The 13,936-nt window shown below is 35.6% G+C and overlaps 2 protein-coding genes across 7 annotated transcripts in view; one reads left to right on the forward strand and one right to left on the reverse strand.

Annotated features, from left to right (window-relative positions):
- LOC138124201 (pro-neuregulin-3, membrane-bound isoform-like) overlaps positions 1–2,002 on the forward strand; it is a 115,807-nt gene extending 113,805 nt beyond the window's left edge. For all 6 annotated transcript variants that reach the window (XM_069039192.1, XM_069039166.1, XM_069039184.1 and 3 more), the window contains one exon: positions 7–2,002. In XM_069039192.1, coding sequence (XP_068895293.1) covers positions 7–329 — 323 coding nt within the window. In that variant the 3' untranslated portion in view covers positions 330–2,002. The remainder of the gene's footprint in view (positions 1–6) is intronic.
- LOC138124191 (WD repeat-containing protein 3) lies at positions 1,930–11,842 on the reverse strand. Its single transcript, XM_069039138.1, has 13 exons — positions 11,534–11,842; positions 11,275–11,484; positions 11,027–11,224; positions 10,161–10,337; positions 9,906–10,102; positions 9,463–9,846; positions 4,768–4,927; positions 4,488–4,715; positions 3,202–3,471; positions 2,910–3,149; positions 2,664–2,851; positions 2,390–2,612; positions 1,930–2,337 (listed from the first exon to the last, which is right to left on the reverse strand). Exons 1-13 carry the CDS (start codon positions 11,720–11,722, stop codon positions 2,170–2,172), a joined length of 2,832 nt encoding a protein of 943 aa, XP_068895239.1. The 5' UTR covers positions 11,723–11,842; the 3' UTR covers positions 1,930–2,169.
- Between the last annotated feature and the right edge of the window lie 2,094 nt (positions 11,843–13,936).

A 13,936-nucleotide genomic window follows, 5' to 3' on the forward strand; every position in this document is an offset into this window, starting at 1 on the left:
TTTCAGCGTCCCAACGAAGGTACATGCTGGAAACGGCGAGCATAGCCGGTGGGGCAACGATAGCAGTTTTTTTAGTGGTGATAGTGTGCGTGGTGGTGTATCTGCAGTATAAACGTTACAACAAAGTGATCCGTGCAGGATCGGACTGCGTGGACGGTCACACCACCCCCTTGAACACGCCGACGTTCGGCACCCGATGGCGGACGAATCCTCCGGCGGACATCCCGGTGGCGGTGCAGGAGGCGGGCGATTCAAAGGAGGTCGGCTGGAACGTGATCAGGTCGCAACGATACACGCTCCCGATCAATCGCGACGTGTGCAGTGCATAGCTAGCAGACTGCTATCCAAATTAACAGTGATGTCGGCTTTAATTGTGTTATAGAATTATGGGAAAACAGTCACGGACTAAATCTATACCTTGTATAAAAAAAGTTAATACAGAAGTGAGTAGCACTTGTTATATGCAGCTTTGCTAATTAACTCGTTTCATTTGTATTATTCACACCGTGCGGCTTATTTCTGCAAGTCGATTGTCAATATTTTGGCAGCGCAAATTACGATTAAAATTAATGTTAATTAATCTAACATTTGCAAATTTCGTTACTATTGGTTCGATCGGTGTGCGATCGAGCCCGCCCGTTCAGTTACTCTACCACTCTGTAGCCTTTACAAATTGGTGCAGAATGCAACGTTCTGCATTGTTTACCGATCGTTGCTAGCTATGACTTTTGCATTCTCGCAGTGAGCAGAACTGTATTAAACAGTGTATTTGTACAGCAAGTCTGATATATGTAAGTCTGAACTTTAAGTTATTAAGTTATTTAAATGAAATATATGTATATAGGTACCTCCTCGAGGTATTTTAATAAAAACAAATTGTATAATACACAGTTACGTATGTTTTGAACTATTTGTGCAGATTGAATGGTTTTTAAATTATTATCCTTTTTTTAGTTTGTTGAAATATTACATTCCCGGATGTATTCGTTTATTCAAAACCTCGCTAACACATGTTGTTATTGTTGAATTGTTGATTTAATGAGTAATTTTTTATAACTGATTTATTGATAGGTGTGTATAAGATACTTCTAAGTCTGTCGGTGGGATTCGGATCGAAAAGAGCGTGAACAGAGACAAAATCAGGCGGCACAGCAATAACTACCTACCTACACTAAATACATATGATGTCTGAATTGCAAAAAAATACATACATATATTTTTTGTAAATCTTTACGTACACGCTATCAATAATTTATTACAACACCGATAAACGAAACGAACTTTCTGTTGTATAAATGTAGATATACAATAACCTTATTCCAATAACGGATGCTCGCCCATTCGCAATTATTGGCAATAATAATAAATGTAATTTAGTAATTTAAATATTTATTATAAGCACTTGGTTCCTAACTTATTAAAGTAAATAAACTTTTGTATTATTTTAGAAGACCGCGTTCCCATACCAAAACTACAAATATCTTTTACCCTTATTGTATTATTTTAAATTATTCAAGTATTCTAACATAATATATACCTACCTATTTATTTAACGCTATTGCGATATTTGTGATTTTGGTATTAGGCCAAATATCTGTTTGCCAGTTGTTAATGCCGTAAATTTATTAATTTACGTCCCCAAACCAAAGCCCAAAGTGTATCTTTTGTGCAGCCCAAATCAGACAGTCGCATTACCGTTTCTTTGTTCATGATATTATTTATGCTTCTATATTGATACGTTTCGTTTGGGCTGTACAGAATATATCGAACTTCAAGTATTAATATCATTAATATATTAATAGTTATTTCTTTTTCTTTTTGTAAGCGTTCATTTTTCTACGCTCTCTCCTTCCAGCGTAGTTTTAATTTGGCCTTATTTTTTAATTCCTCTTTTGTCTAAATACCTGTATATAATTTTGAAAAAAAATGTTAGAATACTGATTTGTTTATTTTCACATAATATGTAATGAACTTAAAAACAATAATAAAAAATATTATGCTACCTACGTTTTTTAATTCGCTTTTCAAAATCAAACTCGGAGAAAAAAACTGAACATTCTATTGTACCTTACAAAATTAAATTATTCTTTTTTTACATCAGCTACAACCCAAAATACACTCCGAATTTAAGGTTGCATCTGGCACAGCTAGTAAAATATTATTCTGCAACTAACTGTTCAAAACGATCATTGACCTTTTTAATTTCTGGCGTTGTTTCTTCTTCTTGTCCCCTTTCTTTTTCTCTACAGTGGCATCTCTGAACAACTGGACACCTTCAACTGTTTCAATTTCTCTCTGCATAAACTGCATGCCATACAAGTTGAACCCGATAAGATCCTGGAAAACAGTGAATTGTTTAAATTCCGAGACCCACAATTTACACACTCACTCTCAATTCTTGAACTTTCGTGAAAGCTAATTTTTGTAACTGGGTCAAAGTGACTAAGAGAGTCTTGTTTGCCACCACTGGGGCGTGATGCAACTTCAGCAGAAATACCAAAATCTTGCAGACCAATTCTATTTGGTCAGCTCTCGCTATTAAAGCTGGTAGAATTTGTAAAACTTCGCAGACCGAATTAAAAGGAAGCAGAAGGAGAGCTTCCTCTAAATCACTAGAAACAAAAACTTCGATAAATGTGACTAACTAAACGGAAATCGATAACCTCGGACGTATCCTTCTGATGGTTTCTAAAAGGAAATCGTCCGGAGTTGAAACGTTGAGCGCCTGCATCAACAAGGGTGGTTGCGGTCCGGGGAGTGTCTGAGTTGAGGCCGCTTGAAGAGCTTCGTGCTCGGCCAGTTGTTCTTTGTACTTTTCGCATATTTCTAAACACTCCAAGATACTCTCGGCCTGACGAAATAAAAGTAAAAATAGACAACTGGAATGCGATTACATCAACAAAACCTACAGCTTTTTCACTGCCTACGGTTTTCTTCGAGGGTAAATTGAGACCAGTCTGACCCGGAATTACAGTTTGCTCTCCGGTGGCGAGGACCTCCTGCTGTTCCCTTTCTTCTTCCTGTTCGTCTTGCAACACCAAGGGCTGGTCGGACTTTTCGTACAGTCGCAAAACCCGGTCTGCCCCGCACGAGACCACGAATTGTCCGTTGGGACTGACCGCCAGTGCCCACGCTTCACCGACATGACCCTGCAATGAGCAACGATCGAGTCAATGTTCACTACTGTTGATGTAAACTCACTTGAAGCGTTATGATCTTATCGTAGGTGTCGCCGTCCCACTGTTTCACTTTGCCGTCTTTTCCGCACGTGAAGAAGTAGTGAGTTCGGGGGACGAACTGCAGACCGGTGACGGAATCCTCGTGGGCAAAAATGCTCTTGTGACAGTCTCCGAAGTCCATTCCCCAGATTTTCACGTTGCGATCGGCCGAGCCTGTCGCTATTAAAGTTGAGTCGGACGAGATGTCCATGCAAAGGACCGGCAGTTTGTGGCCGTACAAAGACAGATAAAACTGGAATAAATTAGAAATTAAAAGGTTAACGTGCGACGAGTTTGTTTTTATTTGTCTGCACGCTACGCTAATTACTGTGTCTCTGGCTCTTTTTCTGATTATTTTCTTTTTCAGATAATACACAGATAAATTTGGTAATGAAGAACATAATAAGTTTTGGCGATGTTGGACTCTTTATATACTATACATGCTGGCCTTCTAGATTAAATGAGACTGTCTCTTATTAGAAAATTTAAACTTAAAAGACAGAGGGCCAGTTTATAAAAAGAGAATTAAACATTTAATTCGAATTAAATTTTAATGCGCGACTAACCCATGAATCCCAAACTTCAATTGGTTCAGTTTGATCACGTGTTCAGTTAATCTGGGCATTTGATTACGATTAACTTAATCTCGCTTCTGTAAACTGGCCCTAGAGTCTCGTATCTTATCTTTACTTCGTAAAAAGGCAGTATCTTATACGAGACTCTGTTTCTTTATGCTCGAGGAGACTTTGTTCTATTACAAAAAAATTGTTTTAAAAAAAATAATTATTATTTATGTACATAATTAATGGGATAAAAGCAATATTACAGGACTCGAGTGTGAAGATTGCAGAGGTCGAGGGCGTAGCCCGAGAATAAGAACTTACTTATCCCACTGAGTGCGGTAATGAAACTCATTTATCCCACTGAGTGTGGTAATGAAGTTCTTATCCCACTCAAAATGAGTGGGATAAGTGTCGTTTATTACTTTTGGTTTTTTTATATTTCGCAAAAATATATCTTTTCTTTGGCAATTTAAAAAAAAAATAAAAAAATTGTCAATATCGTGATTAAATTGTACTCTACGTTTCATACTGCAAGTTTGCAGCGTAAACTTACGCTGATGAAAAACGTAACACAGAAGATAACACTTCGTTCTAGTTATTAAATAATAATGAGGCATCAAGCTGGCATATCTTATGTGTTCGTTACATGTAAAATGCGGAAACAGATTTCCTGTGATGTTATAAGAAATATTTTAAACATGCATACCTTGAAGGTGTCAACAAAAAATATTTTAACGGTGGAATCTAGAAGAGCGACAGCAACAAACTTGCCGTTCGGTGATAGTTTGACGCACAAAACGGAATCTTCGAGTTTTAAAGTTCTCAGATGAAGAAGCGAAAGCACCTTGGCTTTGCTCTCGCTTTTTTCGTCGACGACCAGTTCGAACTGCCAAAATTTAACTGTCTTGTCGCCGCCTCCGGTTACGCAACCTCTCTAAAAAAATGTCAGCGATTATGAAAACAATACTATGCCTTTTTATAACTACCAGATCGGGTTGAAGACAAATGGACCACAATTCTTCTTTGTGTGCCGGAATTTCTTCCAATACGTCCCCCGCTGCTATGTCGATAATTAACAAGATGCCATTCTTCAAACCAGCCAAGACGTGGCGATCTCCAGGCACAAAGACAGTCGACAAAATGTACCTAGTTTCAAAAAAAGTTAAAACCAACATCCCATAAAGATTAAACTCTTTGACTGCTTAAATTGTTGTGGCTGACAATTTTTTCGCTTGGGAATTGAACTTGAAACGTATGGTGGGCAACAACTGTAACAATCGTGGCACGCAAATCAAACTTGATAAGCTGCATCACCAATCTTACTAATCATATAAATTTTGTATTACGTAGCGAGTCTATAGATTTATTTGATCGATTTTTGATTCTTAGTAAATAATCCCCATTTTGGTACACAAACAGGCAGGTGGATTCTTTTACGACGATCTGTGGAAATTATTTTAGTTAATTTCGAACCATCGGCACGAGACTATGTTTTTCGAGTTTCTTTCCGAAAGGTTCTACAATATCCCATGAAGGGGTCCCAATAGAGTAGTACAGAAAACCGTTGATAACTTGCCAGGTCGTGATTTGAGATCCAAGACTATGGCAAAAGAAGACAAATCGTGAAGGTGAAATGGAGAAGAGAATTCAGAAATTTTTCTTCTGAGAAAACAAACTGAAAAAAGAAACCCTTGAACTTAGGGCTCTTCGATAGGAGTTGGAATAACGTAGTACATATTCTCCAATAAAACATAATTTTGGACATAAACTTCGTGTTTGGAAGAACGTTAAACGCCCCACGTTGTTATTGTAAGTGGAAAGAAGAAAATAATGCGAGTGATTGTTACATCAAACTCCAAATAATACTAGTCTTATAGAAAATGTTTGAGCCTGACGAACAATATAAGGAGATCAATACAATTGGCCTATCAAAGGTAAATATAGAAGTCGTTAGCCAAGAAATACTTCTCCAAATTGGTGGACAGTATACCTCAACTATCTGCTAATTACATATTAACATCAATCTCAATAATGCCCGTTTGCACAGTCGTACTAAGTAAGCAATGCTTAAATATTGGAATCACATTGTTATTCAATACCTACTGAACCAATATTACTGTGCAAAAAATGTAACTGATAAATTCACCATAGTTGACTTATGAAATTGCATATTTCATAATTTTTTATTCTCCTTCATTTAAATCTCACATCCTATTTATCACTCAAATAGATTTTAGGTATTTTAGAATAAGAAATGGCTGCTAATTAAATAATGAATGTTAATCCTCCGCACATACGAGTACAACAATTCTATAGACAGCAGAGATCAAATACACACTAGGGAGATAACTAACACGAAAGTAAATATTGCAAGTTCACGCATGCATAACGCCGTTATAGCAATATTAATGTATTTTAATCACCCTTAAAACAAGTAAAGTTTACTAATCGTCCTAGAGCAGAGCAAAACAAAATCATCTAAGCAATAAATTCAAAATTATTCTGAACAAAAAAAATTTAGATTTAGATAATAGGAGTAAAGTATTGTTATACTGTAAGAAATCCGAAAGCCCGTAGAGCAAATGAAGCATTATAACGATATTAAATTCCTTTTTCTTTAGAAAAAAAAAAATAATAATTTAGCACGACCTGAATGCCGTGTTACCGGGTGTGATGTGATAGAACATAATAATAATAAAAGCACAATCATCATTCGATGAGTGAAGTTATAAACAATGTCGGACGTGACCAGTGTTTGGATGGGTGACCGCCCGGGGAAAACCGTATTCCGTTGAAATTTCAATACTTCCAGTATTACATATCTACAATTCATAAAGCCATTTGAACAAACTCCGACGTGGATGTCGTCTAAAAAAATATAATACAAAAAATGGTGCTTTCAAATAAGTTATCATGACTTGATAGAAATATCCGTAAAGATACTCGTAAATAAATCCGGCTTCGATGCAGTGCCACCTTTTATAGTAATATACGGTGGTGGGACAAGAGAAATATTCTCTTTTCTCTTCCAAAAAGGCTAGGTCGAACCAACTTTATTTTTTAAAAGACATTTCCATAATAATGAAATTCTGAAGTAGAAAAATTAAAACAAATCAAAAAACGTCCATTATGCCCATTTTTCAAGTAATCACCATTTTCTTTTGGACCGTGCGCTATTTGTTTTTGAAACTCAAAACGAACATTTCGGAGCGTTTCGGAATGAACTGCTCTCATTTCTTCATAAATCGTGCATTTGTTAGGACGCCATAAAAATCTTTCATTTGCACCAATTAGGAAGTTTTTATTTGAAATTATGATTTATTCGGCCGTATCACGACACCCTTATTAAATTTAATCATGACTGTAATTACCTTGGTGACGAATTCATCTCTTTCTGGCAGATTGTAACTGCATAAATCTATATCGTTTTATGTTTACTTTAATCACGACTTAAGTTAGCGGTAACTTTAATAACGGTATCGTGATACGGCCTATAAGTGCTTATTCACAATGGTCATAAGCTTGACATAAGGCATAAGCAATTCATGATATATGCAGTGGATATATGTACTATTAATTTTTACGACATATGAGAAGTGACTTCAGTGAACATTATTGTTATGTAAAGGTGTAAAGTGCGTCTATCGCTATTTTAAAACGACCTTTTGCTTCCTTCAGTGGTTTATTGCCCGCTAACAAAGATTGTCGTAAAAGTGGTGAGTAACCGATCCTCAATAATCCGCAGGTACCATCGAGAGTTTTTGTTACAGGGTAGGTAAATAATCCCCTAGTAATGAGACCATCATAAACGACCCAAAATGTTAACTATATGCCTTTCACGATGTTTTGACATAAGGGGAGGCTATGATTTCATTTTTTAACGTTGGATACATGTTTGATTTCTGTCATCTCTGCTGTCACTAAAGTGCCTGACATGCGGACCTATCAAAATGAACGTAACATGTTGCCGAATTTACCGTAATCATAATTAAGCGACATTAAAACGTATTGATGGTGTTTGTATTAGACTGCAGAACATATTTTCAGTAAGTTACAGTGAAGTCAAGTTCTTTTTATGTATAAATTCAATCGTAGGTGAGTACAAGATAAATATGTAGCACGGATAGTGAAGGAAGAAACAACGACCCAATTGAAATGGCACAGGGGTTTTGTAAGCCCTATTATAACTTCGCGATAGAGTTGTGAATTTATGGCTTGAGTCTATTTTAAAATGTACTCCTGAAATTTGCCAACATTTTTGTAGATATTGTGAAGAACTTATTTCGGAAGATTGGGCAAAATTAATGAGAAATCTTTCATTTGAAAACGTTCTTCCTTTAATAATTTCATTAGGAGAATCTGACTCGGAATTTGATGCAGGTAATGATGATTCAGAATTTTCTAATGAAATTATGGAAGTTGAATAGTTTTGTTCTTTTTTTTGTCATGGACGATGGGTGTGTAAATATTTTGCAGAAAGATTTGAATAAAGTAAGGCTTAATAAGTAGGTACAAGATTTTATACAATCTAGTTCTAGGAACGTTTTGGTTAAAATAAAAAATTCATTGACAAGTTACTAACTGATTGGTTAAGACACTGTATAGGTGGGTTATCTAAGTGGTGCAGGAGCCACTTTAACTTTCGGTCCCGGTCCCTACTATTCTGTAGTCTGTTCAAATCAGTTTCCTGTTTTGTTAAATTGGATTAAAAATGTGTGAGTATTTTATATTGCAAACTAGTAAAACTGACAACAATGCACTAGACAATGACGCAGTTTATAACCTCAAACTTAGAAAAAAATAACCTAATTCAACAGACAGCTTTACTGCCAACTTAAATGCACTTTTTCCATAGCCTCCCCTTATGCCAAAACATCGTGAATGGCATATAGTTTAAAAAGTCGTTTCAAAATATCGATAGACGCACTTTACAAAAAGGCATCAAGAATCATATTCGAGTTATATGGACACATAAATTATTTTCCAATTGCCCAAATTATTCTTAGGTATCTCTTATGTATTTCTTATGTCTTATGTCCATTGTGAATAGCACTTATGTTTTACACTTTAATATTTAATTCTTTTCATAGAGTTGCACTTTTTTGGTTGGCAACGGATATGTATTTTTCCTTATACTCTAAAGTAATTCTTATAAGATAATCATAAAATATTAATATTTGATATAATCAATCAAAATTAAAAACAAAAAAAGCCATAAGAGTTGATGGTTAGACTGGAAACTATCTTTATGCACATTAAATGTACAATCGCGGTCACGGAATTTCGTATATAAAATTACACTTCAAAAAAAAAAACAAAACGATATTTTGAATTTAATTTTGAATCTTGTCAAAATGTCTCCAATTATAACTTTAATAAAAGTTAAAAGAATAACTCTTCCAAAATGTTAACTTTTATGGGCGTATTTCGGACATACTGGGTAGATATTCCAAAAAGTACTATCAGTTACATCATACAAAAATGGAGACAAAGCTATTAGATACTAAAGACCATTTCACAACTTTTGCCAGTGAATTGACATTGATGTACGAAATTCCGTGGTCGCCACTGTATGTAGATACAAGTCGTACGTCCTATTAGTTAACCAAAGACATGGATGTTTGACATTACATCCTTCAATATGACCCTTTAAGCGCGTTAAGTTTATGTTTTTTACTCACCCTGAATCGACCGTTCTTAAGCAGGCCTGAGACGGTCTGTTCCACATTTTGATAGCCTCAGCACTTCCAGAAACAATTGCTAAATTATCATTACTAAAACTAACAGCCCTAACTTCACTATGATGTCCTTGACTAGCAATTGATCTCAAACAATTTGCTTCCGAATTCTTAACAGTAGTCTGAATTGTATAAAGTTCTACAGTATTGTTAGACAAGTTTACAGCCACTCTCAGTTCACCACCGCTACCCAGTACCAAATCTAGTGATTTTGGTTTGTGTGAAACTTTTATAGGAACCAGCCTTTTCACTTCGTCCCTTAAACTCAATTGAAGATTTTCTTGATTTGGTGTTTCTTCTTGGGGCTCGTTTTCACTTGTTGATAGTCTGGTCGGAAAAATATTTTTAAAATGCATATTGACAATAAGTAATGATAAATATAATACTTTTTCTTTCGTTCTTTCCTCAGTCGTTTTTTTAGACGCACTTGGGCTTCGTCATCTGTACAGAAGTAGAATAATTCTAATTGATTATCAGTTCCGTGACAACCGACGACCTGACCGCTGCCATCGCTAAACATGGATACCAGTCGACCTTTACCTGCTCGCAACAAAGATCCCACTTTGTGGCATTGCAGAGGATGCTGATGAATAAAAAAACGATACATTTTAAATGTAATTTAATTTATTATAATAACTCACATTGGGATCGTCTGTATCGTGCAAGTCAATCAATTCTAAGGTGGTGGTGAGGTGGTCAACAGAGCTTTTATTTTCTAAATCTGGATCCTTATATGATAATTTCCAAACCCTTAATTCCGCGTCCCCACAACCTGTCACCAAATATTGGTCATCTTTGACCAACGTCAAGCCCCATACCTAAACAGATATTCAACTTTTAGATTTTTAAAGCACACTGACATTACAACATTAACACAACACTTTAGATTATAATTTTCTAAAATTAACATCCAAATCTTAAACGCAAGTTCAATATGTTCAATAAAGCTTAAGGTAAGGGTATTACAGTTTTTATTCATCAAAAAAATTATGTAACTCCCAAAACAAATTTTCTACATAAAAAAATAAAACCAAAAAATATAAATCAATACATATTGATTACCTCTGTGACAGATGAATTGTCACAGAGGTAGTCAATAATTCTTAATTCTTGGTGGTTGGAAGCATAACCATGACTTTTGTTTTTTATAGTTAATTTGGGTGTCATTTTTATTCATCATGTAAGCAACAGACTTTCTATATTGTGCATTTTCTTTCTTCTTTTTTTAACAATAAGTAGCTTTGCAAACTACACTTCAAAACCTTTATTTCAAATATTAAATGAATCTTCTAAAATCAGAAAATAAATATATAAAATCACCTGGACATGCTATGTGCAGATATGTATAATAATTGTTTTGTGTTAATTGTGAGACATTTAAAAAATGGACAAATGCAAATGCATATGCATATGCAAATGCAAATGCATATAAAAATTCATATGGTATAATAATTAATACAGATACAGCAATGAAATCTTTCTTTTTCTTCAGGCAAAAAGTTTTTACCTCAGTACGGTGTCCTACTAGAGTTTTGAAACAATGCTGTGTTTCCAAATCCCAAAATTTAACGAAACTGTCCTTGGATCCAGTTATTAAAATAGGATGCTGAGACATAAATGTTAATTGAGTGATAGGTCCTTTATGGCCTGACAATCTGCAAAGGCCTGTTTCAGCTACAGTATCCCAAACTATCACATCAGTGTCCTAAAAACATCCAAATAATTTTTATTTACACAAAATGTAAATACTCCAACTTTTGATCCAGAAGCTAGTTTATGACCGTAGCTATCATAAGCTAATGCTGTGACTTCAGAACGATGACCTGAGAAGATACTGATCACCTCAGCTGATTTTAAGTCATAAATTTGTACATTTCCATCTGAATAACCTGTTGCTAAGTGTCGTTTATTAGGGCTCGCGCAAATTGCAGTGACAACAGCCTTCTCTCCTGGTAAGACTTGAGCCTGTAAAATACATAATTAAATATTTGTCAGACTTGACCAGGTATCTTACTTTTTCCCCGAGTCTTAGATCCCATATTATAATATGTTCGCAAGCACCAACCGCTACAAACCTACCTTCTTGTCCTTCCAAAGTTACAAATTTGAGATTGCAGTTTTGACTAGCAATTATGTTAAAATTTCCTGCCGGTATGTACCTTAAATACTGCTTCGTCAAGCCCATTCTCGTATTAGCACTCATTTAACTTTTTATTAAACATAAAATGCACATGTAAATCTGAATTAAAAACATAACCCAACAAACATAACCTTATTCTCAAATACAATACAAGCCAATCAGCAAGCACCCAAAGCACGTGGATTATGGATGTAGACGACAGATCTAGGGACGACAGGACGACACCACGACACGAACACGACACAAATAAGGAGGTGGAAACTGTATATGATGACCTTGGAATCAAATTTACTTAGAAGAGAAAATCATAGATGGCAGCATCGGCGGCAAAAATGCATTATCACCAACTTTATGTTGGTGTCGCCACAAAAGTTACTAAAAATTTTGAATTCGAATATTGCTAATTGCTGGTGCAGATAGATATAAATAACACGCTAACAGCCAACAGTTTGTTCTCCAGTTTGTTGAAAAATTTACCCTATGTGTCAACAACATTTTGCCGAAGTTTGTATAGATGTAAGAACAAGCCGTTTACTACGATATTCTCTGCCAATGCATAACAAAATACAGGTGATTTTAAATTATTGTGACTTTTTTTCTTAAGTTGGGAACATTTTTAATAAATTATTTTGGCAAATTTGATACCTTAATCAACACATTGGCGTACGTACTATGGCGGACAAAAAATTTTGAACGATCAAATTTTGGCATATCAAAAAATGTCAATGTAAGCTGCCCTTTACTGTTATTATGACGTTTATAAATTAAATCGAAAAATTGACGGTTTGAAGTAAACGTCTCTCAAGTTTATAATAATAACTTAGTGATACAATGCCAGCCGTATCTGAATTTACTAAAGCCAAAATAGTAACCCTTCACCAGACGGGTATGTCGTATGGGCAAATTTCGACGAATTTAGGGTTATCGAAGGGCACTATCCATGCCATCATGCGGAAGTGGGAACACACTGGGACGGTGGTTCGGCGTCCAGGTTCTGGAAGAAGGCGAGTGTCTTCCGTGGAACAGAACGAGGTACCCCCAAACTATCACCGAAATCTGTGCCTGTCCATGAGGAATAGATTGCTCTTGGTTGTACAACAAAATGGAGCAATGATCAAATATTGACTTCTTCAGTTTTAGTTGTAAAGTTTTTTTTATTTTAAACTTTTAATTTTAAGTTTAATAAATAAATGTTATAATTTGTTAGTATTGTGGATTGATCTGTACTTTGAATTTTTTGACATTTGCGTACCAAAATGCAACCTGTTGGGTCGTTCTGTCTTGACGTAAATAGAACTAAATTTGGTTTCATCAATGATGAAGACATTCCTGATTTTGTGTTGATGCTAAACCTCTAAGAACTAGATAGGTACGTATCTACATTCTACACCACTCGATAGCCTGGGGGCTGCAGCGACTTTCGCAATTTCGACGCCAAAGACGAAACGATTCAGATTCATCCACGTTCACCATTCGTGAGCCGACGTAGGCACACCAAAATTTTTGTGTTAATCTATGATTGACTAATCTGTCACTGGTGACATGACAAGAAAGGCAAAAATAAAAAATGAGGTTAGTTGACCATAAAGCCAGTTTTACATTTATATGTCAAAGGAATAACAAGTCGTTCAAAATTTTTTGTCCGCCATAGTACAATTGCGGCCGTTGAAAACTCAGACACTTTGACAACGCCAAACTTTTAGCTTTGTAAATGGTATTGAAAGTGACGTTTCTCAAAATGTCACTCAAACATTATCCACATTAATTTCTCTCGCAATGGCTCTTATACTCACATCTTCCCTCAGTCAAACCACAGTATGTCAAACACATATTTGCATATCAGATAATTGCGGCATTTCAAAAGTTACACGCTATTCTGACCTGTCAAATACTGACACTGACTTTATAATCCTTGATAAAAATCCTGTTTACGCTAATCAAATTCGGAATTTATACAGAGTGTTTAAATCTTTCCTGTCTGAGATTTCAACGGCCGCGACTGTACGTCATTTTGACATTTTATGTATTAATAAATTGTGTCAAAAAAGTCACATTCATTTAAAATCACCCGGTACATAGTCTTGTTTTGGTAATTGTTCACTTTAACTACTTCTGGAATTTTCGCGTTTTTTCTGGCTAGACACCCTCAGGGCGTCCTCCTAGGTCATTTCCCACCATTCAAACCTTGTGCAAATGAATTTTCCTTACCCTTTAGTTATACTAAGACATTGGCGCGACCTTGACGCGACCTTGAAACACAACAAGAGAGAAACAAAG

The sequence above is a fragment of the Tenebrio molitor genome, chromosome 1 (assembly GCF_963966145.1).
Source record: "Tenebrio molitor chromosome 1, icTenMoli1.1, whole genome shotgun sequence".
Taxonomy (NCBI): domain Eukaryota; kingdom Metazoa; phylum Arthropoda; class Insecta; order Coleoptera; family Tenebrionidae; genus Tenebrio; species Tenebrio molitor.

Coding starts and splice junctions, on each gene's coding strand:
- LOC138124191 (XM_069039138.1), bottom strand. CDS start 11,722: ATGAGTGCTAATACGAGAATGGGCTTGACGAAGCAGTATTTAAGGTAC. Junction 10,338..11,026: donor TAGTAGGACACCGTACTGAG/GTAAAAACTTTT, acceptor ATATCTGTTTAG/GTATGGGGCTTGACGTTGGT. Junction 3,472..4,487: donor TTTTTGTTGACACCTTCAAG/GTATGCATGTTT, acceptor AATTTATTCCAG/TTTTATCTGTCTTTGTACGG.